This window comes from Platichthys flesus, chromosome 9 (genome assembly GCF_949316205.1).
Source record: "Platichthys flesus chromosome 9, fPlaFle2.1, whole genome shotgun sequence".
Classification (NCBI taxonomy): Eukaryota; Metazoa; Chordata; class Actinopteri; order Pleuronectiformes; family Pleuronectidae; genus Platichthys; species Platichthys flesus.
In genome coordinates this window covers 22,593,498-22,617,587 of record NC_084953.1, presented here as the reverse complement: position 1 = coordinate 22,617,587, position 24,090 = coordinate 22,593,498, and the positions used below count along the sequence as shown (strand labels likewise).

Sequence of the window (24,090 nt, the reverse complement as noted above, 5' to 3'; positions counted from 1 at the left end):
TGAATTTATCTATCTTCTATCAAAACACACTGACCTTACCTGGAACAGACGCTGTTGAACTTGATCACATTAGTTGTCACCTCCAGGTGCAATGTGTATTCCTGTTGAAAGTCCAGGTTATCATAAGAAGCGACTGAAACCATATTGAATGGTGCCTCACTTAGTACTGTCAGAGGACACAACAGTGACTCAGCCTGTATATGCTCTTAAAGTTAGGGTTGGTAATCCTGGAAAAGTTAGCAACAGCAGGCTACACTTGCAACCTATACAATTGGTCGTGTTTATGATTTATTTATTGACCAAGCTATTTATTGATGGCTCTCAGTATATTAACTGGATTTCTTCAGATTGTTTCTGAAAAAAATCAATAATCTTCCCCTTACACACTCACGCTTGTATGGTTTCTTTGAATTACATTTAGGAATGGCCATTGGAAAGTTTTAGCCACTAACAGCTCACACTGGTATATTTGCTAATTTATCTATACAGTAAAAATAACCCAAGACCTATATTTTTACATTACAATAATAACAGATTAGATGTTTCCACCAAGTTGCTGTGTGATGTTTAACAGTTTGGTAAGTTTTCTTGAAAATCGATTAGATCAATGCAATCATCTTATACACTGACACATACAGTATTGCATAAATGAATGAATATATAAAGTTTGATAGTCAGGTGCCAAAGACAGTTTTTATAGCAGCGTCAACACATAGACAGTCGACAATGTAAACATTCCGTCCCTACTCCGGTCTTTCTACTTCCTCTGTCTGCAGGCCCCAAAAAATCCCAGTGAAAGTTATTGTCACTCAGACACACAGGGAAAGTAGAGGCGACCCTGTGTGTCTGAGTTGCTGTGGATTTTTTTTAACTTTATTTATCATGGGAAAGATTTTGCTGAGCATGCAATTACTTGTTTGTCTCTTTCTCTTTTTTGCCCTTGCAACGGCAGACGTCTACTTCTGGCCTCTGAGCAGCATTAGCAGAACAAATGAGAGCAAAGTGGTTGTTCTTGGAGGCAAAAATGTTATTCATTCCTCTGCAGAACAAGGTTTTCCCAGCTGGGGTGGAGAATTCAGCAGATACAAACCTAAAAGCCTCCTCTGTAAAACTTTGCTTTACCGTCCAAAAAAACACACATAAGTAAGATAATACTATTATTATTATCGACATTGCATCTTTAGTGAATTCTCCAAACAACATGTTGCTTTCCCCTTCCCTGCTGATCCCATGCTGTCTAACTAGTTTTCTGAATAGCATCATCACTCATCCCCCTTGCCAAAAAAAGTACACTCCTTCTCCCAGACAAGAGAGTAACGGCACCAAACCATTTCCTGGTGTCACATGTTTCAACTCTGCGAAGCTGAAACAACTCTTTCTTTCATTATAATGAAACATGAGAGGCCAGATAATCTCATAAATATGTGTTGTATTTCTTCTTCGGCACTCATGCCGCCCAGGAGAAAGAGGCAGGCCTTTGTTTTGGGGGCTTCCTGGCTCACAGGAAGTGATTGCACAGGGACAGTGAGGGACACTCATCTCTTGGAAAGGGGGAATGGTCGAAGACGTATCCCTTTTTGATCAAGGCTTGCTGACGGATCGGTCGGAGAAAGGCAAATGGGGATCATACCAGGGCTTGATGACAAGAGGCCAATTTTGATGTCCCTTTTCTCTCATTGCGGTGCTTCTCTTTCAAGCCAGAATCTGTTTGAGCAGCCTGGGAAAATGGCCTTTTACCCACCTTTCTCGTCACAGAGCTGACAGCACAACTGAGAGCTAAATGGAATTGAGATGAACGTCCAGACTAAATAAACTTGTGTCTTAACTCTGCTCGCTGTGAATAGGATCCTGATTGCTTCATAGATATATTTCTCATCTGGTTATGCCGGATAAAACCTTCAACAGGGGTCCTTTGCTGCTCCCTTTCTTTCATCGTTATCACTGGATTTGATTAAAGTTCTTTTCATCCACAAATGGTCACAAAAAGCAAAAGCTAAATTGTCCTGAAATCGCTTCAGAAGTGGACCGAAATAAAACCTTTTCAGCAAGGAAAAGCAAGGACGCCGCTCTTTTTCATCCCAGATTGTTCAATTCAAAAATGTTGACCCATGTGAGAAACATTATATCCGAGCAGCATCGGGCTTCATATTCAGTGTAACTATAACCTCAAAGGCCACATGCTCTCACAGTGTTTATAATGCATTAGAGGAACAAACTCTACACTGTACTCTCTTTACAAATCCCACCTGGCCATGTATTACTTGCAGATGTGGCTCTCTAATTCATAATGAACTAATAATGGTTTTGTTAGTGCAAGATTGTTTTCCTTTCCTCCCTTGCACACACAGCGATGGAGTTAATCTGCACTGGAGGTGTGGCTGCGCAGGAGAAGATATTGCACCCTGTATGAAACATAGACTTTGGAATGTGTTGTTGCAAGATAGCAGCCTTTGAATCGCCTTAATATGACTCACTCATCATGATTGGATCTGTATGATTAAATAACAGATTTGTTTGCTCAGGGGAGCCACCTCTCTACATGTATCAAGATTGTAAGGACTTATTATCTGGAAAAAGACAAACATCCAAGTACGGGCCCTGCAACACACCAGAGAGAAACTGCATAAGTTAGGGTTAGGCACTTGTTTTACTGACAGTCTGTGCCTGTATTTGCAGCAGCAATTGAAACCACATGACACGCGTCTGAAAATGAATGACTCCGTATTTTGATGGTGCGCTGATATAAAGGAGAGCTCAAGGACTAGACATATGAGATAAAGTAGAACAAAAGGCGGAGATCTAAAGGCATCAATTAACAGCCTGATCCAGCTTTTATGTCAAAGAGACTGCATCGTGAAACAAAAAACTTCTCGGAGGCATTTTTCAGATGCATTAACACAGTCTGACTACATTAATGCATCTTTTGATAGGACGCTCAATTTAAAACCACAGAGGTTATGATTCTTATAACAATCACGCTGTTGATAAACTGGAGAGGAGATGAAATTTGAGGAAGGGAGCTAACTGACGTGGTAGGCATATGTATTCAGATGACAGGTTCGTATTGGAGGACAGAAAAAGTACTGTAAAGTGTAGAGTTCCAGGCTAGATTCCTGCACGGTTACATTTTTGCAAACTCGCACCGGCAAAGCCCCGTACCAGGCCCAACCAGTTTCCCGCTATGACCCGCAAGCCGACCTGTCACCCATGATTAAACACACATGCTAGACACACACAGTTACTCAATGATATCAAACAGGTTATGGCCTCCTTGTTCTCCTGTTTGGGTGATTGAATTGTGTTCTTGGAAAAGTATCTGAATTGTTTCAGCACTGATACTCTTCTGCAGCTGTGTTTCTTCAGCAGCAACGGCTAATACTCTGAGGCACTGCAAAAGTTTTCACCACTGGCCATTTGCTGTACTAGCTTCTTCTGTGTTGGCACTGACAGTTATCTGAGCGGAAGTGGTCAAATGTGGTGTCATGGGAAGAAGAAGAAGAAGAAGAAGAAGAAGAAGAAGAAGAAGAAGAAGAAGAAGAAGAAGCTTAAATAAAAGTACAAAATATATAGCCGTATATAGTCAATACTTCCCAATACTTCTGTGCTAATCAATGGTTTACCTGTGGCCATACCAGTGAATTTATGCAAATATATATTTGTATCCGTTTCACATTTTAAATGAAGGTAATCTTCCTGCTATATTACCATGCTAACCAACTCGACATGTGGAGAAACCTAAAACCTGTCTTACTTATAGCTCTGGTTCCTAAGCTATCTACCGAATGGTCACCTGATGCCAGTTTCAGACTGAGCTATCAACATGGAAATCCCTTCTACTGTCCATGCCAAAACTCAGGATCGGCCTATAACTAAAAATCTGCTTATGGAGGACAATGTCATCCTGCCTCAGTTTATCAAAGGTGCAAAGCTTATTGATGACGTGCAAAGAGCAAAGCCATAACACGTGCGGCGTGAAGCATTAAATTAAAACGTCTTCCTGTTATTCCACTCGTGGATCTCACCTCGCCACTTTGAAGTCTGACCTGTGCGGAGGAAGTGAAGGAACCTACATGCTCTGTGTTATTGCAGCGTGTCTGCAAAGTAGAGTCTCATTAGGGAATTTTAGCCCGGCGAAAGATTTCGCAATAGGGAAAACAAGGATGATAAAGAAAATGAAAGGAGGAGATAAAGCAAGAGGAAATCCAGAGGAAAGACGGACTGGAGATATTGTAATTAGTTGCACCTGTTTCCTTTAACCCAGCTCCAGTTTCCCTCTACAAACGCATGCAGATTACCCATCAAAGCCCGGCGTCGCTGCCTCTGCTCAATGGCTCCTTTGTTGCCAGTTGTCAGGGAGGCGGCCCACAAAAGTATGTAACACAAGCAGGCCACATTGCTGTGGAACTTACAGTACATGCAAGCCTCCACCAGCCGCAGCGGGGATAATAGGGAGTGTTTGTAGACAAGGAGTCTGCATCACAGACACTGGTGGCACTTCTGCTTTTTTCGGTTGTGACCACAACAGTTCCATCATCTGACAGCAGACACTATTAGCTGTTGTAGGGAAGAGGAGCAAGTGCTGCCACACAGACCTGAGAGCAATGGGGGAATTTGCTTGTTTGAAAGGTACACATGCATATACACAAAATATATTACATACACAGCTGTGTACTACCACTTCTACCACTCCTACTACTACGACTACTCCTAATCTTAATTATAATACATGCATAAATACAATATTCTAAGATTTTTCACAACTCTTACGTAACTTTTCGTAAATAGAGTGGCCATCGGGACTGTGAATAAACATGTTTTAAAAATAGTATTGCAATTTTCTACTGTCAACACATCTCATCAAAAGCCCAAAACCAACAGCTCATTAATCCTGGTACTAAAGCACTGTGTGCGTGTATATCAAACCCTGATGTATCATGTGTCTCTGTGCCCTTGGCTCTCACTGTCGTCCCAAAACTAAAAACACGTCCATGAGCCACACTGTTGCACTGAATGATGCTTTCCTTTCATTGCCATGAATGTGGCTGCAGCAGTTTATTCAGAGTCAACCCCACATGCAGTACATTCCATCCTGCTGCCTTAAATGTTCTTGTGCTTACTAAGTATATATAAATCCGCAGCTAAAAATAGTCCCAAACAAGTGCACTATTAACCTGTTTGTATGTTCTAATTCTAAAATTGACATTGCTGTTTTGGGAAAGATGCTTATTCTTTATTCTAAAATGAAAGTATATATATGTGAATCCAATCTTAAGTAGGTAAGTATTATGTTGTGTCTTTCTTTAAAGACAAATACGACCCAAACAACATTTAATATAACAATTCACAAAGCTGTTATATGTTTGTTTAAATATTTCTCTCTGTGCAAACATCATGTAGCTGTAGCTGCCTGGCCAGCTTTGTACCAAACTGATACAGCTTAGTGAGACAGTCAGGCAGCATTGAATAAGAAGATTTTTCCAACCTTGAAGGTATATGGAAATAAAAGAGTGAAACCAGTACAGAGCCCAGAAACTTACAAAAGGTAGAAGGTTTTCAGATTAGTCAAAATCTATAAATCTTTCATTCATTCGTGCTCATGATATGAAGTGATTGAGTGTCTCACCTTCACAATATGTCGGTTTTCTCCCAACTTTTTGCTGCTATGGGGCTTTAATTCTCCTTTATGAGATTGCTAAAGTTGATCTTATCTTCAGGAACCATCAGTGAACTCGTGGTAAAGACGCTGCCGCAGCACGAGTGCGGTGCATCACATTCAGATCTCAGTCAGCGTGTATTGACCCCGGTCCATGGCCTACATAATCAGTATCATATATGGATTGCCCATGTTTCAATTTGCAGATGAACTGGATCCTGCAGTTTTCTTATTTCCTCCAAACAGTCAGCGTGTAATTGAAAACACTTAGAGGGGGTGACAGTTCGGTCACACTGCTACAGACTCCAGATCAGCCAGTCCTCTGCACAGCTGCTGCAGTCTAATAACATCCATTTGAAGGAGCTGTCCTTGATTAGGTTATTATTAAGATCATTTCATGTTTCAATGAGAGAAGTACGTGGAGGAGTGACGCGACGTGGTGGTAGAGTGGTATTCTCTGTCGCAGAATTGGACGCTGATAGGTTCACATGCTCACCTCATGGAATGTATCTGACAATGAACGCCGCGGCGGAGACAGGGGGTAAAGGGGGAGAGACCATTCTGCATTCAAGCGCTAATTAGAAAAATTAGATCTATGAAAGGCAGCGAGTGATCTAGGCCTTCAACCTACGTCTGTGTACCGCTGTAGCAGCACAAAGAGGAGGCAACAATGAGCATTGAGGAGGAGGGAGGGGGGATAAATAATTTAATCCATTATCTACTCTGCAAAGCTCATCAGCACTGCTACACAATGGCCACGATTGAATTGCTGATTGCATTTCTCTCCTACCCTCCAGGAGAAAATGCCCATGCTCCACTATATGCTCTCAGCCTGCCAGCGCAACCAAGAGCAAGAGAAAGACGGAGAGTGAGGGAGGGAGACCGAGCAGTGTAGAGTGTCTTCCACCAAGGTCAAACTACAATGCAGCAATCTAATTAAGAGTATCAGAGAGTTTCCTGTATGGGGTCAACCTCCCTGTTGTGCTCACTGGCTCATATTGTCCATTTTGTGATACATCATGTACTCCTACATGTAAATGATGGATGTGATGCTGATTAAATCTTTTTAATTCCCCCCCCCCTCCCGTCCATACGCTTTTTAATTGATGATAATATTTTAATAGAGTTGTAGCACTGTTGCTTTACTTTGATAGTTTGACCAGCAACATGCATGAATGGATAAAGGTAAAATGTTGACTACCATAACGGTGGCAGGATTAAAACTGTCAGGTCAGTAGTTTAGGGATTAACTGCTGATTCTTTTTTCAGACTTTGATGAATCATTCTTTACCTTTCCTAAAATTTCCCCCACTCAAATGTTGTATCCAATGACAACAACATATCAACATCTATGGAATGGATTGGCATTAAAGAAGTATAGAAGTTCATGGTCTCCAGAGGATGAACCCTTCTGACTTTCATCTGATTCCCCTGCTTTTCATTAGATGTCACCTGCTCACATGTTTGCCTTTTCCAGAGATAAAATCTCATCATCAATATAATGGATTTGCAGACAATGTTGAACATTCACGGTCTCCAGAGGTTGAACTCTACTAAAGTTGACAATCCTCTGACTTTTCCTCTGATGTAGTTAGCGTGTTACAATGCTAATAAGCTTGAACAGAGAAAAGGAACACAAAAATACAGATTGGATTTGTATCAGCACAGAGATAAATCAGTTGGGCTCTAATTAGCAGAACATTTGAGTCACAGCCACAGCTTCCTTTTCTCTAAAAGATAAATGCATACTGTTGAAGTTAAGATATTTCTAGGCTCCTCAAAGACTATTTGGATGTACACTACATAATAATAATGTGAATGTCCTTTTCACATTATCCACTGGCTACTGTCTTTGTTTGGCTTGTTTTCTTGTTTCTTATTGTGCAGTGGTAAGAATATATTTTTTTTCATCCAGATGGTTACGAGACGGTTTGAGGATTCTGAAAATGGCTTCCATAGCAACATTGAGTGCTGTTAAATGACTGTCTGGGGTTTTCAAACACTATTTATCTTGTAGAGAAACAGATGCTTCGTTGAGTGTATGTGTAAAGCTTTGGAAATGAATGGCCAGCTCTGGGGTTAAACTGGACCTATAGCCTCAGAGAGCTGCTCCCATGGCTGTAGACACTTAGTCCTGTGTCACTTTCCTCTTCACGGTAACTGTCAGTGTTTAACAGGCTAAAAGGCAAGAAGCCATTAATGGATGAATCTGGCAATGCTTTATGAAGGTGATGGCTTTGCCCCCATCAACTGCAATCTATCATCTGCACCAGCCTCCAGTAATATCAGGAGCACTTGAGGTTTTCTTGGCCCAGTGCCTCTGACATGCTGGCTTAATTTTATTTTCCATTTCACATTTACATAAAACACAGCGAAATGTAGTACACATAATAGTCCCCTTTGGCCAAGCGCTTTAAGGTCCTGTCCACAGTCCCAGTGAGAGGCAGTCAAGCTGCCTATGCTCTGCTCTGTTTGTTTTATAGAGCAGTAGTTAGAACACTTTGAGGTCAGCTAGTTGCAAATAACCTGTGCTGGGTCTCCAATGGTCTGCTGAGAAAAGGGTCCAAAACCAGTCCAGAGAGCCATTTCTAGAAGCCCGGTCAACTTTCATTGACAAAAAGAGGTCCTCAGTCTGTGCACGGCCTCAGCAATAACAGGAGTAAATGCTCTTGATGGGTCGTAATGGAGACATTTTACTTATGTTAGAGATGCTGCCCCTGCAGATCAATTCCTCTTGCACAGGTGCTGCTGCAAGAAGAGGAGTTTCATTTGAAAGAAAAAAACTAAATGTCCCCCTTTCACAACACACAGCCACATGGGTACTCCATTCGCAACCCAGAATTAATTTGAGAGCTGTCATTATGCAAGTACAGCACAAATTGCCTAAGACAAAGTTAATCTATTTATAGCTATCACAAGGCCTGCGAGCCAAGTGTGCCTAATGGTGTAATTTGTATTGTTAATGGTAATGCACTATTAGTTTGTTCCATTTGGCTTTGCACAGGTGCATTAATGGGCTCTGGTGAACCGTTGCAGTCAGTCCAAGCCCACACGCTGCTCCGCCTGCTCTTTCATTAGGACCACGGCGCCCTCTAGTGGTAGAGAGCACAATGACAAGTTAAGGGAAACAAAGCCGATGCTTCAAACAGAGGCTGGAGCCAAGGTTGGGAGAGAAGGAGGATTTTTTGGGTCTTTCTCTTTTTTTTTTTGCAGAAACAAAAGCTGAACCCTTTGTTCAACTCCTAAAATCAATAAGTTGCATTGTGACAGGCAGACCTGCAGAGTCCTTAAAGTGCACAGAAGCTCAAAGTCATTAAAAAACAGCAGCTTCCACAACTGTCTGACAACAACACCAACAAAGCAGGATAGACATTTGAAATATTGTGTTCCTAATTAACCTTCAAGCTCATCAGCCACAATCAATATAGACCGCAGCCTTTTTTTTCTCTAATTGAGATGAAGTAATTATCACACTGTATTCATCTCGTTAATGAAACAATGTTCCAATATGCCTGAAGCAAAACTGTTAATTGAGTTCTATTTTCTGAGAGGAGAAGCCTCTCCTTGTGTCCATGGCCACAAAGCGTCAAATATGGGTTTGGGCCTTTGTGCTTGTCTCTGTGTCGACACAAGAACAGGCTGTGGACTGATGGAGCATGCTGCCGCTCTCTCTCCCTGCAGACACTCGCCCTCCCTCCTGTCTACTCTCCCATCAGAGAGGAGGCAAGAGTTGGTAATACCGCTGACTTCAGCAGATCATCCCATCCCAGTCTGTTATTTCACGGTTTCAGTGGTTAAGTACTCCCTGTTGAGTAAGATATAGCGAGGCAATTATGCTGTAATTATGGAGCCAAAAGACGAGAAATGGAGTCAAGAGTTACTGGGCTCATGCAAATCACTATGAGAGACTGAAAAAAAACAGGCCACACACACACAAGAGTATGTTTCAGCTCCTCATTTTCTGTTTGTGATGCAAACGAAAGGCTGAAAAACAGAGCCAATGGTCGCTGAACCAAGTAAATCAATATTAATCCACTATTCAGTAATATTGACAAATCTTGCTAAATGTAATGATTCTTAGCTTTTTATTTTAAATCTTTAGGTTTTAGACTATTGGTATCCTCAGCCCCTGATTTTAATTGACAACCTTGACCTGCCACCACCACCTTCACATTTCTGGTTTGAGTGAGATGTTGCAAGAATTATTGGATGAATTGCCATAAAATATTCAGCGCACATATTGTAATGACTTTATGTCCTGTATTTTCCTCCAGTGCCATCATCTAATTTGTCAAACACTTTGTGTTTACAACCAAACTGCTGAAAAACTAATCTCATCCCATCAGCTCTAACTACACTTTGAGTTTTCTCCTAATTAGCGAAGGTAAGGATGCTAACATGCCATGTTTTTTGGTAACAAATTTAATATTATATCAGCTAAACACTAGCATGTTAGTGACTGGAACATGTTTGCATACCTCAAAGCTTTGCTTCAGTGCAAACTAGGAGCCGCTGGCGTAGCACCAATTATTTACTAAAACAATAACGATTTAACCAGCAATTCCCATACATTAATGAAGGCCTACTTTACATAGGTGGTCAGTTTAAAAAAAAAAATGAAGTGTGTTATTCCTCAGAAGTATTGAAAAAGGAGCATAGGATGTCCATGTCAAATTCTTGTCAGAATTGTCAGTTTAAACGGATTTTGTCCACTATGCAACAACAATCTTTGGAGTTTCAGCCTTAACTTCATGATGTTCAACATGTCAAACAAACATGTCATCATCCAAGCAATCTAACAAACAATGCCATTAATATATGCAATGAAAAATTTAGGAACCAGGTATTTTGGAGCAAATGGTAAATTATTTAAAAAAAAAAGGTGCTTGTTCAAGACTGAATAGTGCTTTAAAAAGTGCAGTGATAACTAAGGTGTCCTTCTGCTCATCAGTGCCAACTTAATTCACATGACACAAACACACACATTAGACACAATCAAAAGCAAAAATAGAAAGACTGGAGATATGAAAGTTTTTGTATTGAAGCTGTTAATGTGGTAAGTGCAAAACAGAGCAAAAACAGGAAAGGAATTGAAGATTTAAGTAAATACACAAATTAAGAGGAAACATGATTGTGAGATCACTGGAAAATTAAAAAACAATAAAAGTGTGTTATATATGGCATTAAAGGCACTATTGCTTCCACCTCTCCCCTTGTTGCACACTGCAGGAAAGAACCCTGTGCGCAAGACAAATATCCATTTAACCCTGTACAAGCAATCCTTTGACTGTTGATTAGTAACTTCCTCCAGCTCAATGTGCTTTATCCACAGGTTAAAAAACAGCAGCAATCAGTTATATCAAAGATGCACATCATCATATCTGTGATTAAATACTGACATAATGTGTAAAACGCCTCAGTGGGATAAAAAATTTACTATTCACGCTCCACAGGATGCAGTGGTTCAATCTATGTTCTGTTGCTATCATTTGGTCCAAAAGCACAACACTGGGTTAATGCAGTGTGTATGACCGCAGCTTGTTTCTTATGTTGCGTTTTGTAACAGTTACATCTTAAATGTAATTTTAAACTTTAAACTCCGAACTAGTTGAGGTTTGAGTTGTTTTAATCGATCCAATTAACAAAAACACATGACTTAACAATCATCGTGTGTTTGGCTCTTGTGATGCAGCACATTCAGCGTATGAGCGGTGATGCTGTCTCACAGCTCAGACTGACACTTTATCCTTGTTAGGTTTCCTCAACAGCTGCATAACAATAGCAGAAAATCCACACATTCCTCATAGAAATTCCACAGTACAGTACCTTTCTGTACTTTAACAGGGCCATAATAAAAAAAAACTGAAAAAGCTGAAGTACATGAACAATAATTCCAGCATTCATGTGTCCCAGTGTATACGACTTGTAATAGTGTTTTTGTCCGCACAGCCCTTGTCACTATCTTCTGGCTCCATATTCAGTTCACTTTGGGGTAGATCTTTTCATAAAAGAAGCTCTGGCCCAGGGCATTAAGTTCTCCATCCTTTTCCCTGACAGCGTGTGCACGCACAAACTGAAACTGCTCCAGTGCAAACTCGTAAAACTCATTTTCGATTTTCCAGATGTTGGACTGCTGCAGCTTGGCTTTTGTCTCCTTGGTGGGAGGCTTCTTCTCTGTAGTCTTTCGCAGGTGGGACTTCTTCCCTGGGGTAACGTAAGACAGTTGAATGAGTCTGCCGTCAGGGCAACACAGGGTTAATACTGACTGGGAATGTGAGGTGAGACAATGTGCAGGGTGTTTGGTACCTGTCCTGTAGAGCTCTGTGGCGCCCTTGAAGAAGCGTGGCAGTGTTACTTCCAGGATCATGATGAAGTCCTCCAGCTCCTCAGTTACCCCAACCAGCAGATACTCATTCACCAGGTTGTGTTTGGCCTGCTCCAGGGCCCATCTACTGCCTGCATTCCTGCACACCACATGTTGGACATAAATCACTGCAAGTAGACCTGAGAACAATCCAGTTGGTGTTTCCAGTGTGTTCGCCCTGATGTAAGTGCAGATCAAATACAGGCATTGTCTCTGTTTGCCACATGTTTCTCTTTAGTTTTGCCTTGCACTGTCATATGCATGATTATAAGGCCAAAGTGCTGGTTACTGAAATCGCACAATGTTGTTGTGGTCAGTGTTGTGCAATTTTTTAAAGTTTGAACTAAATTCAGTCCCAATAATTAAAAAGTTCACGCTCATATCTTCAATTATTTTAACCTCTTTAAAGCAACCGTGTCACTGGTGGACATTACGGACACAGATAAGGTAGCATATGCAAAAACATGTTTTGTCTAAATGGACATCATATGCCTCATTATAACACAAATTGTACATGTCCACAAAGCTGGTATCGACTAACATGCTACTTGATGCTAACATTAAGCCCAGACACCACAGATTCCAAAGAGCAACGAACAAGAGCAAAAAGGTCACATCAAAGAGCAACATTAATAAGTTACATCTTACCTCTGATGTTTCGTCAGATTATTTTGTTTTAATTCATAACTCTGATAAAGCCACTAATCCAATGTCTCTGTGTTGCTTTGAAACAATTCCAAGGGTACATAGCACCACCTACTGTTCTTCTTCCCTCGGTTTACTGGCGATCCCGATTAAAACCTCTCTAACTTAGCTCTGCTTCACTTTATTATAATAAAATGAGGCACAAATAGCATTACAATTTTTTAGCTATGGATGACTAGAGGTTTTTAGATCAAATTATTTCAGACGGGATGCTCACTCTTTATGATTGGTCAAAATCCTACATTGTAAAACAAGAGTGTCGCTCCCGAGAGAGTAAACAACACTTACATTGTGCTCTAAGAATACAGTTTTTACTATGTATTGTTTTCTAGTTACTGTGTTCACAGAAAATCTGAACATGTTTGCTTAAAAGGTTAAAGGGATAGTTCACTCATTATCTACTCACCCCTATGCTGATGGAGGGGTGGGGGAAGTGTTTGACTCCAAAAAACACTTTAGGGGTCTCAGGGGTCAACGGTGTTGCAGCCAAATCCATTACGTCTGGAGAAGAGGTCGGGATAGACTTCAATTGTATTAGATTTGGCTGCATCACTGTGTAGTGGAAAAATAAGCATCTTTCCATACTAAGCTTCTGAAGCGTGGGTCTGAAGTTTATTAAGTTATTATTTTTTGGCTAAGGAGGTAGGGAGGGTCGTCCACTAACCAGTGGGTCTGTGGTGCGATCCCTGGCTTCTCCATACTGGCTGAAGTCCTAAGGAAAGATACTGAGCCCCCAAACTGATGGATGTGCCAGCAGTGTGTCAGTGGCGCATGTTGCACAAAGATGCACTGTATAAATGTGTGTGAATGGGTGAATTGTAAAACTCTACTGTAAGGCACTTTGAATGTGTTGTATATTAACTGTAAGTGTGTTGTGCTTGTGATGAGGAGAGTGCAGCCCACTCACCAGCACTCTGAATGGTGGCCACAGAAGAAGGGGATCTGGAGCCAGAGCTTCTCAGGAGCACAGTCAGACCCCCCCGATGACACACACTCATCAAAGGTCTAAAAGACAAAAACATAAACACGAGCGCTCATAAATGAATGTGCAGACAAACTAGAAATGCCGCACTGCAGTTAGTATGCCTCTGCCAATCAGTGCAGTTTCTGTGTATATATATTTCTAAATGCTTTTGTACCAGATTCATATAAATGTCCCTGTAACCTTTACCTTTGACAATTGAAACTGAACCGCTTTATCTTTGATTCCAAATGACGACTGATATAAAAGGGGAAGAAATTCCCTAAAGCAATCTTGAGAAGTTACATTTAAGAGGCCGCCATGGCTTTGACCTTTGACACTGAAATCTGATCAATTTATCAGTGAGTCCAGGTAAATGGTGTCAGATGTAATCAAATTCTCTCTAGTCAGTCCTAATATGTCACATTCACAGTAACATGAGGCCACTGTGAACTTGATCTCTGACCTCCAGGCACAAAATCGAATCAGTTCATATTTGAGTCCAAATGAAGGTTTGTACAAAATGTTACGACATTCGCTTCAGCTGATCTGAAGATATCTTGTTCATGAAAAACATACACATACTTTGTGACCTTGACCTTTAACCACCAAAATCAAATCAGTTCATCCTTTAGTCCAAGGGAATATTCATAACGAATTTAAGGAAACTCCCTCAAGGCATTCTTGAGATATCGTGTTCAGAGGAATGGGACGAGCGGACGGACAGGCAGATGGAACACCTTAAACATAATGCCTCCGGCCACTGCCTGTCACAGGCACGGGGGCATATTAAAAAGGCCTGAGGGGGCCGTCAAACAGGAAATCACTGAGTAAGAACTGTATATAAAAACCTTTTTGTCTCCTTGTTTTCTTCGGCGAAGGCCAGGTCTGTAGTCGTCTCCAAATCGCAGGAAGTAGTAATAGGACACCAGGCGCTCGATAGGGTCTCGCAGCACGTTGATGTACAGGGGCTTCCGCCGCACGCCATATCTGCACCAAAAGACAAGGGTTGACAATTAGAGAGACCAAAACACATATAACCCAGGCGGCCGTCACATTTCTACACCAAGTTTACAGTTTATTCCACTGGAGAATCAGCTTCTCCATCAGTGAAAGAGTGTCAGCATCAGTGAGGACTGAGACAGCGACTTAACAGGATCCCTCTCACTGAAAAACACTTAGACCATTACTTAATTAATTACCTGCGATGACTAAGTGATAGTGTTGGAGGAGATAAGCACAACAATGTGATTAATCCACGCTGAGGCTCACGTTGAGCAGTCAATACATGACCTCCCTTTATCTGCTCTGCTAACTGTTTGTAACTAATGTGGAGATGAATGGCATTACAGGAAATGAAGGGCCTTACTTTGAGAAGTCCAGATAAGCTACATGGCCGTGGAAGAAGCCCGGGTTCATCTCTCTCCACGAGGTGACATTCCTGACAAAGCGCACCTGTAACCAAAGATAACGGGAACGTTTAATGGAGAGGAGGGGAAACTGCGGGAGAAAGAAAAAGGCCACAACAAAAATACAGGGATACAAGATCGAGTGGCAGATTTGGTTGAAGATGGACCCTTTTATTTAAATGCTTTTAAGTCTTTGCTCTTATTTTCAAGCATGTTAAAAGGCTGAGGTCAGGTTTGGGGACACAGAGTTTTGAGAGAGTCTATTGCATTTAAATCAAATTGGTTCAAGAAACCCTTGCTGCAGCAGATGATCACAAAAGTTCATCAGCTGACTGAGTGGCTCGCAGACTTCCGTTGACAATATTAAAGGTGAAGGAAGTTAATGAAGTTAGAAAACCTGCAACTAAAAAAATTTAATTAAAATTGTGAATGCTAAGTCTGTTACATTTGCATATGCACAAGATATAAGAGTAAGACGAATACTGATCGGTGGCCAAATCCACTGATTAGCCGTTTTCGGAATTGGAGATTTGGGCCCTGACCTTCTCTGGAGTTTTCCTCTCACACATGAACAGCGCAGCAGGAGATTCTCTGCCTAATGCATGTAAGACGTCAAAACAGCACAAATCTCTGGGCTGCTCAGGGGAGGGGGGGTGCAGTAGGCAGAGACAGGACATTTCGTAATATTGAGACCTGCAGAGATCGCATGTTCTTTCAACCCAGACGTCTTATCACAAAACTTTCTCAACATGTTTGTCAGTGGGTTCTATTGTATGGCTCCACTTTTTAATGCAGTGACTGATAGTTTTTTTTTTCTCCCATTTTAGCATTGTGTGTTAGAAACGCCTGGCTTGTGGTGAATCCAGCGGCCGTTCTCCTGCTGTGTTCTCATATTGGCTCCTCTAGACTTTCTGCAGACTTTTGCCTTCCACACATACATCCCCTCCATAGAAAGTCTGAATGATCTCTAGAGTTCATTACATGCCTGAGAGTTGCTGTATTTACTTTCATGCTCTGCAATATCAATTAGTTTGAACATGAGTAAGGCTCAGAATGGTCAACCATCATGGTTCATATACAGATAATTGTGTTGAAAAGTCACTGCAGTGTGGCTCGACTGATGGAGGGCACAAGGTGTCAGACTTTGAAAAGTCCTTAATAGCAAGCTGGAAAGAAAAGAAAGCTCTCATTTACAAAAGTTGAAGCAGGAAAAGCCTCTTTGCTCAATATTGTGTTCAGGTGCATCCTCTTTGCTTTAAAGACTCCATCTGTGTACAATTTGAATTGCCTAGATATGGTTAGTTCTCACTACATGGCTGGACAAATACTAAGCTTTGAAGTCTCTGTGGAGGTATTTGTATCCATTTTGTGTCAAAGATCAGGATAAGATTAAAGAGGTTTGGAAACACCAGGCCTTTTCGTAGAGATGGCTGACCAGACAAACTGAGCCTCCGGTTAAGAAGCCTTGGCAGAGACATGGAGACTGGTGAGACTGGAGAGAAGAATGGAAGCAGCTAAAACAGAGTTTCTTTAATAAAACCAGCTCCAGTGCTCACAAGACCTGGCTGAGACCTTGGTGACAGTTCTCCTCTTCAGTTCAACAGAGAACTGAAGCACCCAGACAAGACAACACTGTGTGCGAATTTAGGACAACTCTCTGACTGTCCCTCCTAAGTGGTCCAGTCAAAGCCTGGACTTAAACCCCATATAGCATCTGTGGACTGACCTGAGGATAACAGTTTACAGATGCTTCCCCTCAAATGTGACAGAGCCCGAAAGGATCAGCCAGAGAGGATAAACTGCCTAACTCCAGGTGTGCACAGGCTTAGCCAAGAACACTGAGAGCTGGAGCTGCCAAAAAGCTTCTACAACGAAACTGTGCCAATGTTTTGGAAATGAGAGACTACAGTTTTTGAGTTTTCATAAATTTCTAGAATTTTACTCTTTATTGATTAAGTGTGGATTGATGGCTTCTCCTTTTTAATAAAACAATTAATTAAACTCTCCTTAATGTAGTAGCTTTGTCTTCTATTGTACACAAATGATGCAGAGGACTCACTCCCCCTTACTGCAACAGTTTTTTAAAAACCAGAAACACATATAAACAAGGAAAAAATGAATGTACTTTAAAATTCCCGACATGCTCTCAGACTACATATGGCTCCAACAGAGGCCCATAAGGTAAGGTGGAGAGTAAGAAGCCTGACAGTCAAATCCTAGGGCTAGAGGGATACACACCCCTTGCTTCTGCTACTAGTGGTAAATGATTTAAGGCAACTCAAACGGGTGAGTCAACACATCTCCTATCTGGTTTATAGTAGCAGAACAGTTCAAGCAAACCTTTAGAAAGTAAATCAAACCGAAACTATCTCGGGTTCTGAAAAGGGAGGAAGCCCCAACAGAAATGTCACCCTGTGTCATTAGTATAAAACCTTTCCCAAAATAAATCATTCTACACTATGGTTTTATGTATGTTTACGACAGCAGTTTATATTTCATATAAAGCTATTTTCGGACATTAGCTCACGTTGCTTTACTCATATGAAGAACACAGCAGGTGTTTGTCCAGGTCAGAGGTCAGACGTGTTCACAACAACAGAAATCACATGATCTGTGTACAGCATCGGCCCATTGTCTTTCCAAGTTGACATCTTTTTCATCCTGAGATATTTGTACCTTCCAGTTTGGCATGTGAATATTCCTGCTGTATTCACACACAGACTCACTTGGACATTTGCAGGCATTTTGTTAGGGGTCTGGCAGGAAAAACTCCGGAAAACGTCTGGAGCAAGTGACTCAGGCATATAGATCCACAAATAACCTCTTGAAAATTTCAGGAAAATGTCCACCCTGCAGCGCATGTCTGAAAACAGCTTAAGATAACAAAGTCAGGTAAAATATAAGAACATTAACACCAACTCTGTGGTCTGGGAGAGAAAAAACTATGATGAAGTAAAACAGACTCCCCAGTGTTGGGCCAAGCTAAATGCTATTCCTGCAAACCAGCGTGAATGTTCCTGCAGTGAAATGAGTTCCACTGTGATGTATCAGCAGACTGATTTTCTCCCCTCGTCTCTGAAGAAGCACTGTTTGTGAGATGGCAGACAGGATATTACCTTGGCACTCGCAGCCAAAATAACATGAGCATAACTTCAGGGCATTTCCACTATGTGTCCTAAGCTCCACCAACAGCAGTACAAACGGTGTAACAGGCAGTAATGTGTGCTGATGCCACACATATTCTCTAGAGCTTTGAAAAACATACACAGTCTGTATATTATTTGCCCTAAGAATAACACCATTTTATTTCTAACCAAAACGTCCATTTTTCAAGAATTTTAGAACTTTCGTGTCATTGTGCAAGCGTCAAAGAAATTATGAACGTTATTCTCAAATCAAATGATTCCTGTTATAAACAATAACAAAGTAAATGTTCAAATATGAATACAAATTCAAAGATGACAAGAGAAATTAAAAAAGACCATCTCACTATGGGGGGGAGGGGGTGGAGCTGGCTTCATTGTTCATGGCGTCACTGATGACATTTTATTCTGTGAATGAACTTGTCTTGTAGCCTATGATTCAGGAGTTCTTATCATTGCACACTCTTAAAAAATCAAACCTGTTGTCACAACCTGTTAGATCCACGTGACACAGTGTGGCTTGTAATCATTTTGAAAGATTCCTGAAATATCACAGTCTGTCTGAACAGTGAAACGGAAATAATTTCAGAGAGGCTTTAAGGAAGACTGAGGCTATGCATTTCAACAAAGATGCTGTGAACAACCCTGTATTAATGGTTTGTGAGACAAATGGGCCACAAATCTCTCCTGTAACAGCTCCTCTAATATTCTTCACTGACATTAAGAGTTAAAGCAGCAGATTTATGGTCAAGCTGATCTATGGAATCAAGAATGAGTCCGGCAGTTTGTTTGCAATAATGATGGTTTTATCATTAACAGTGTGTAAAGATCTGTAAAGCATGCTCCTTCCTGCTAGGGAGAGAAGGTAGAAAAGTGTCTCCCTTCATAACTGGTTAGAGATTAAATATCTATTTATTTACGTCTTTTGAGATACTTTCTCTCTTTCACAGGAGACACCTGACCAAAATGATCTAGTGAGCTGTGGGTTTTTTTGTAACACAAATAAAAAATGATTCAAATGTGTTGTGTACTGACTTTAAATTGTTTCGATGGGATCCTCATGCCTCTATTGGCTTGTTCTACTTTGCACCACTGCTTGTAGATGCAGCAATGGCCCGTGTTCTTACCTGGTCTTGTAAAGACATCACAGGGTTGTTCTTGGTCGTGTTGATGTGCAGGACGTGGAAGTGATTTTTCCCACACAGGTCGTAGGCGATGTTAGTGAAGGATGTGCTCGCAGTCTTGGGCACTCGGTTGTAGATGACGACCATGTCATCAATTTCTGACAGTGGCGAGATTTCCCGCCCGGTACTTTCGCTGTGACGATGCTCCACTTCAGCTAACTCATGTCTGGCCATGGCACGTTCTGAGGAGGCACACATGATTGTATTACCCATTAATGATCAGACACATGTATACCTTTGAAAATACATTTGAAAATAGAAAAATCTGATTTCTTGGTTGTCAGTTGCCAGTATTTCTAAATTAAATCAAGATAATCTTCGATTTATATGATTATGAACTGGCTGCTTTTATCTGTATCTGGCTTTTAATGAGCGAATAAGATGAAAGCCTATTGTTATTCTCATTAAGCGGCGCACACAGCAGGTGTGAGACCAAAGCTGAGGTCTGCCTTTGTATAAATGAACAAGTGGTTTTAAAATTAGGGCCAGCGAGGAGCGTTAGCACTCCTTAATTAAGGAAATCAACATAGTCCTTCAAAAGACAATAACATCAAAACATGTAATTAAGCTTTTGACAATAGTGTTGACAAGAGACATGATTAAAATATCAGAGTGTTTTCTCTCACTTTTCTCTTCTCCACAGCAGTGTTAATTAAAGCTTATTACAGCGACGGTCTTACGAGTGTCTCTTAGGGCAATGTAACACATATCGATGTCTCTCATTCCTCTCAACGGTCCGCTTTAGTGGACTGCAGAATGGAAAATATCGCCATAAATATGAACATGGAGACTTTGTTTTTACTTTTTTGTTTCTTCCAACATATACTACTGTACTGTGAACCAAAATAAGACGATTATAACCCAGGTCGACTATGTTGCTGCTGATGTCTGCAATGCTCTCATTCCGACTAGACAGGTTTTTATCAACTTTCTTGGGTCACTCTATTAAATCGGCTCATATGACAGAATATGAGTGGATTGGCTGTCTCTTAGGCGACACCCCAGCAAGCAGTCTACCCATGAGATGAATTTGAAAACAAGGGCCAAACGTACCACTCATAAATTTGTCTGAAAGTAGATAAAATATATTTGCCTCCTAGCCCACCGTGACCTATTAACAGGATACAATATATAATAAATATTACAGATCTGATTTACAGTAGACGTAACATCCAGGTTTTTAAAAGAAGAATAGTTACAGAATGAGTTTCCACAGTTTCAAGAAACTTATTTGGTTTAAAATCATAATGCGCTAATAACTGCAATAATACAGTGGGGATGGTGATCCTGTTTGGACTGACACCATATTTATGGGATGCATATTATGCAATATTCTGAAATTTAAAAAAAAAGGCATTGAAAGGTTGAACTCAGTGTTTGAAAGCATGAAATGTAATAATATTTATTTATTTTATTTTTGCATGATTGCATCTAAGTTTTGTAAACTTTGTATAATGTTTAAATTCTCTGAAAAACTGTTTCCACTGGTTGGATACATTGTGAAAAAGTGATCTGAAAACTGGTGCATTTACGATGGAAAAAAGTTCTGAAACATTGAAACTTGAGCTTTGAAATAGCAAATCTTTTATTTGAAACCTTTGCTGATGTATACCTGCAAGTCTGTTATATCAGAGTTGAGTTTAAATTACGCACTTTTCAGAGTTGAGCCCCACATTTGCAAACTTGGGAATCACTTGAGTTTAGGCAGCTCTGTCCCAAAACTCATGTTGGGAAAGTTGGGATCCTGATGCACTGGGAGAGGAGTGAGAAGATTGAATTTCTGAAAAGGTCTTAGGGAGAAACACTAAAAGTTTTGTAGAGGGAGGACTCAAATAAAATGCAAAATATTTGTATTAAACTTCAAGCCTTTAAACACAGAGATTCAACATTGGTGAATGCAAACGGCTTCAGCTTTAAAATGACACTTGTTACGCTGCCTTGATTATATAAACACTGATCCCATTCAGGATATGTTGTGACAGCTGAGATTGAGGTGGAGGACGAATTGGGAGGACAACCGGAGCTATTCAAGCTTGCAATAGAAAAGGGCTTTTTTAATCATTATGAATCAGAGTCTGCGGATCTCTTGTGATGCAGTCTTTTGGATCCATTTGAACAATCCATATGTCTCCATAATAACTTACTGTTTGCTTAAACCTGAGTATTTGTGTAAACGTCCTGGCCCCTCTCTGATGTTAGAACTGGGCTTCGAACCCAGACACTGACTTCACTCCAACATTTTAAAGTCTCACACTTTGAATGAGCACAACAACTCAAAGCAACAAGCTGATGTTTACAAAGTCAACCAGCTTTGTTTAGCTCTTACCGAGTTTGGCTCGTGACTCCTCCAGACTCTGGATCTGGTTCTCGATGAAGAGCATCGCCACTCCAAAAGCCAACACAGCCAGCAGCTGGATCTTAGACGGCACCATGATCCTCAGACACCCCATCAGTCAGCCAGGTGAATCATCAGGGACACAGAGAGTGAGAGGTCCAGTGCTAAAGGCTAACTATACAGCTAACCGATTATACGAGTGACCGAGTTGAGTCACTTTAAACCTAACTGGATTGACGTTAGCTACTTAGCGCCATCGGATGTTGCAAGGATCAACAGGCTGTGGGATTAACTTGCCTTGAGCCAAACAAACCACTAGCAGCCAAGTTCTCCCCTAGCATCATACAGCCACGTAAAGCGCACAGGAGCGTCTTCTAAGGATGGACACCGCGGTCAGTGTGTGTGTTGAATCCCCGCAGACACCTCAGAGACTCCACGAGGCTCCGTCCACCTGAACACGGCCTGAAAGTGACATCAAATCATCTCAAACAGAGAGTTCAAACTGCAGCCGAGCTCCGCAGCGGCTCGTTAGCTGCTAGCATCACTGACACGTCGCTTCCTCGTGTTTACCGGAGCGTCAGCAGACAGTGTTACAGATGCAAGGCGCCATCTGCTGGACTGGAGGGTGTGACACACACACAGGGCAACACATGCATAACAAAGATAAGATGTTAAACATGAGTTTTACTGCACATTTAACCACTGACACAGGTTTGATGGTCATTTTCCTTTCAGAGAGGGATGAAACAAACCCACACTTTACCAACAGTATGGTGGTATAAAGTGATTGATGGCCAGCAGACAGGAAGATACAGCTCCATGACAGATGCAGGCTGAGGTGATGTGAAAACTATCCCTTGCTCCACCATATTAAATGCTCTATAGCCTCGTCTGGGTTTCTAGTTGTAGGGATTACAAACTGGTGAAGTCCATGGGGAAACATGCATATAGCTTATTTTATGATCTTTATGATTTTGTTAATATTGTATCCATCAAAAAGCAATGCATAAAAATAAACAATCTTCCTATTGTATCCCTTGACACACGAGGTAGTCATTGATGCATGTGAAGGCAAAATGTTTTTACATTTGATTGTTGTCTATAATATTTTGGAATTTATTTCTCTTGAATAAACATATACCTCTTATTTGCTACAATAACGATAATCCAACTTATTTAACATAACAAAGATATGTGTATCAGTAAGGATCATTGACTTTGAATGTTGTTTTTTTAAACCTTTCACAGGAACTGTTCTGTTAAAATTGCTGGAGGAACTAATGATGACTGTATAACAATATGGTGATGTGTTTCATCCTCTAATGGAGCTGATTACAGCTTCAAAGGTCCAACAGGATATAACAGTGTAGAGACTGCATGTGTGGTCCTCATTTTCTGTGAAGAGGGAAGTGAATAGAGATCATTTACCAGATTATCAGACAAATAGGGATGTATCTGGTAACCACAAGTTCCACAACAACGTGTTCAAAATCATGACAACATCTGTTTGGTACATAGCTCACATCTACCGACCCAATTAAATCAAGCCATCAAATTTTATTTGTGTAAATCCATATTCACATATCACAATATGTCTCCTAGGGCACTCTGTGTTATAATAAAGAGATGGGATTTTACTTATAGCTTGCACAGTTGGGGAGGGGGGTACTCTATGCGAGATCCCGTGGTTGGTGACAGCTATTAAGAATCAGTAGTACTAGATCATTTTTATTCTGCTGTGAAGTAGGCCGGAGTATTTTGTTCCCCTATAACTGATCTTTGATTATGTTGATGACTCTTGAAATGTCTGGAGTGGACTGTGATTGTAATTAGGGCCTGACCACCGAACAGTGGGAGGCCCTATTGAAATTGTAAGGATTTTTTTTGTTTAATTAATTCAAATAAATTGGCTTTTTCAGGGCTTTAACATGCTCAAATACTTACCGAAATTTATTCTGGAGTAATTTTCAATGGGCATGGCAAAATGTCCCAACGGCGCCCCCCGAAACGTGTTCACATTCACTGATCTTCAAAAAAATGTACACACATGTGTATCATGAACAGACAAACAAAAAAGTCTTGAGGTGCAATTTAAAAAAAAACTCAACAGGAAGCCTGCCATTTTGCATTTAGTGGCCATTTTGGCCATATTCCACATTTTTACTTTTAGGTACTTGTACCAGGGCTGTCATCACATCAACTTCAAATTGAGATGAGGGTCATCTCAACAAGATGGAGATAAAAAATTTAATTGTCCAATTAACACAAAATGGCTCACAATACATCAGCGCCCCTACTTGAACAGATCTATTAGTCTGTATGTAATAATAATGATG

General features: G+C 40.8%; 1 protein-coding gene across 1 annotated transcript; it reads right to left on the bottom strand.

The window, feature by feature from the left end:
- Window positions 1-10,670: 10,670 nt before the first annotated feature.
- On the bottom strand, window positions 10,671-22,305 carry hs2st1b (heparan sulfate 2-O-sulfotransferase 1b). Its single transcript, XM_062395470.1, has 7 exons — window positions 21,746-22,305; window positions 19,363-19,601; window positions 15,053-15,138; window positions 14,535-14,673; window positions 13,630-13,727; window positions 11,960-12,117; window positions 10,671-11,857 (listed from the first exon to the last, which is right to left on the bottom strand). The coding sequence occupies exons 1-7, from the start codon at window positions 21,867-21,869 to the stop codon at window positions 11,631-11,633; spliced, it is 1,071 nt and encodes a 356-aa protein (XP_062251454.1). The 5' UTR covers window positions 21,870-22,305; the 3' UTR covers window positions 10,671-11,630.
- Window positions 22,306-24,090: the final 1,785 nt, after the last annotated feature.

Coding starts and splice junctions, on each gene's coding strand:
- hs2st1b (XM_062395470.1), bottom strand. CDS start 21,869: ATGGGGTGTCTGAGGATCATGGTGCCGTCTAAGATCCAGCTGCTGGCT. Junction 15,139..19,362: donor TGATGTCTTTACAAGACCAG/GTAAGAACACGG, acceptor CTTTGGTTACAG/GTGCGCTTTGTCAGGAATGT. Junction 14,674..15,052: donor GCTTATCTGGACTTCTCAAA/GTAAGGCCCTTC, acceptor CTTTTGGTGCAG/ATATGGCGTGCGGCGGAAGC.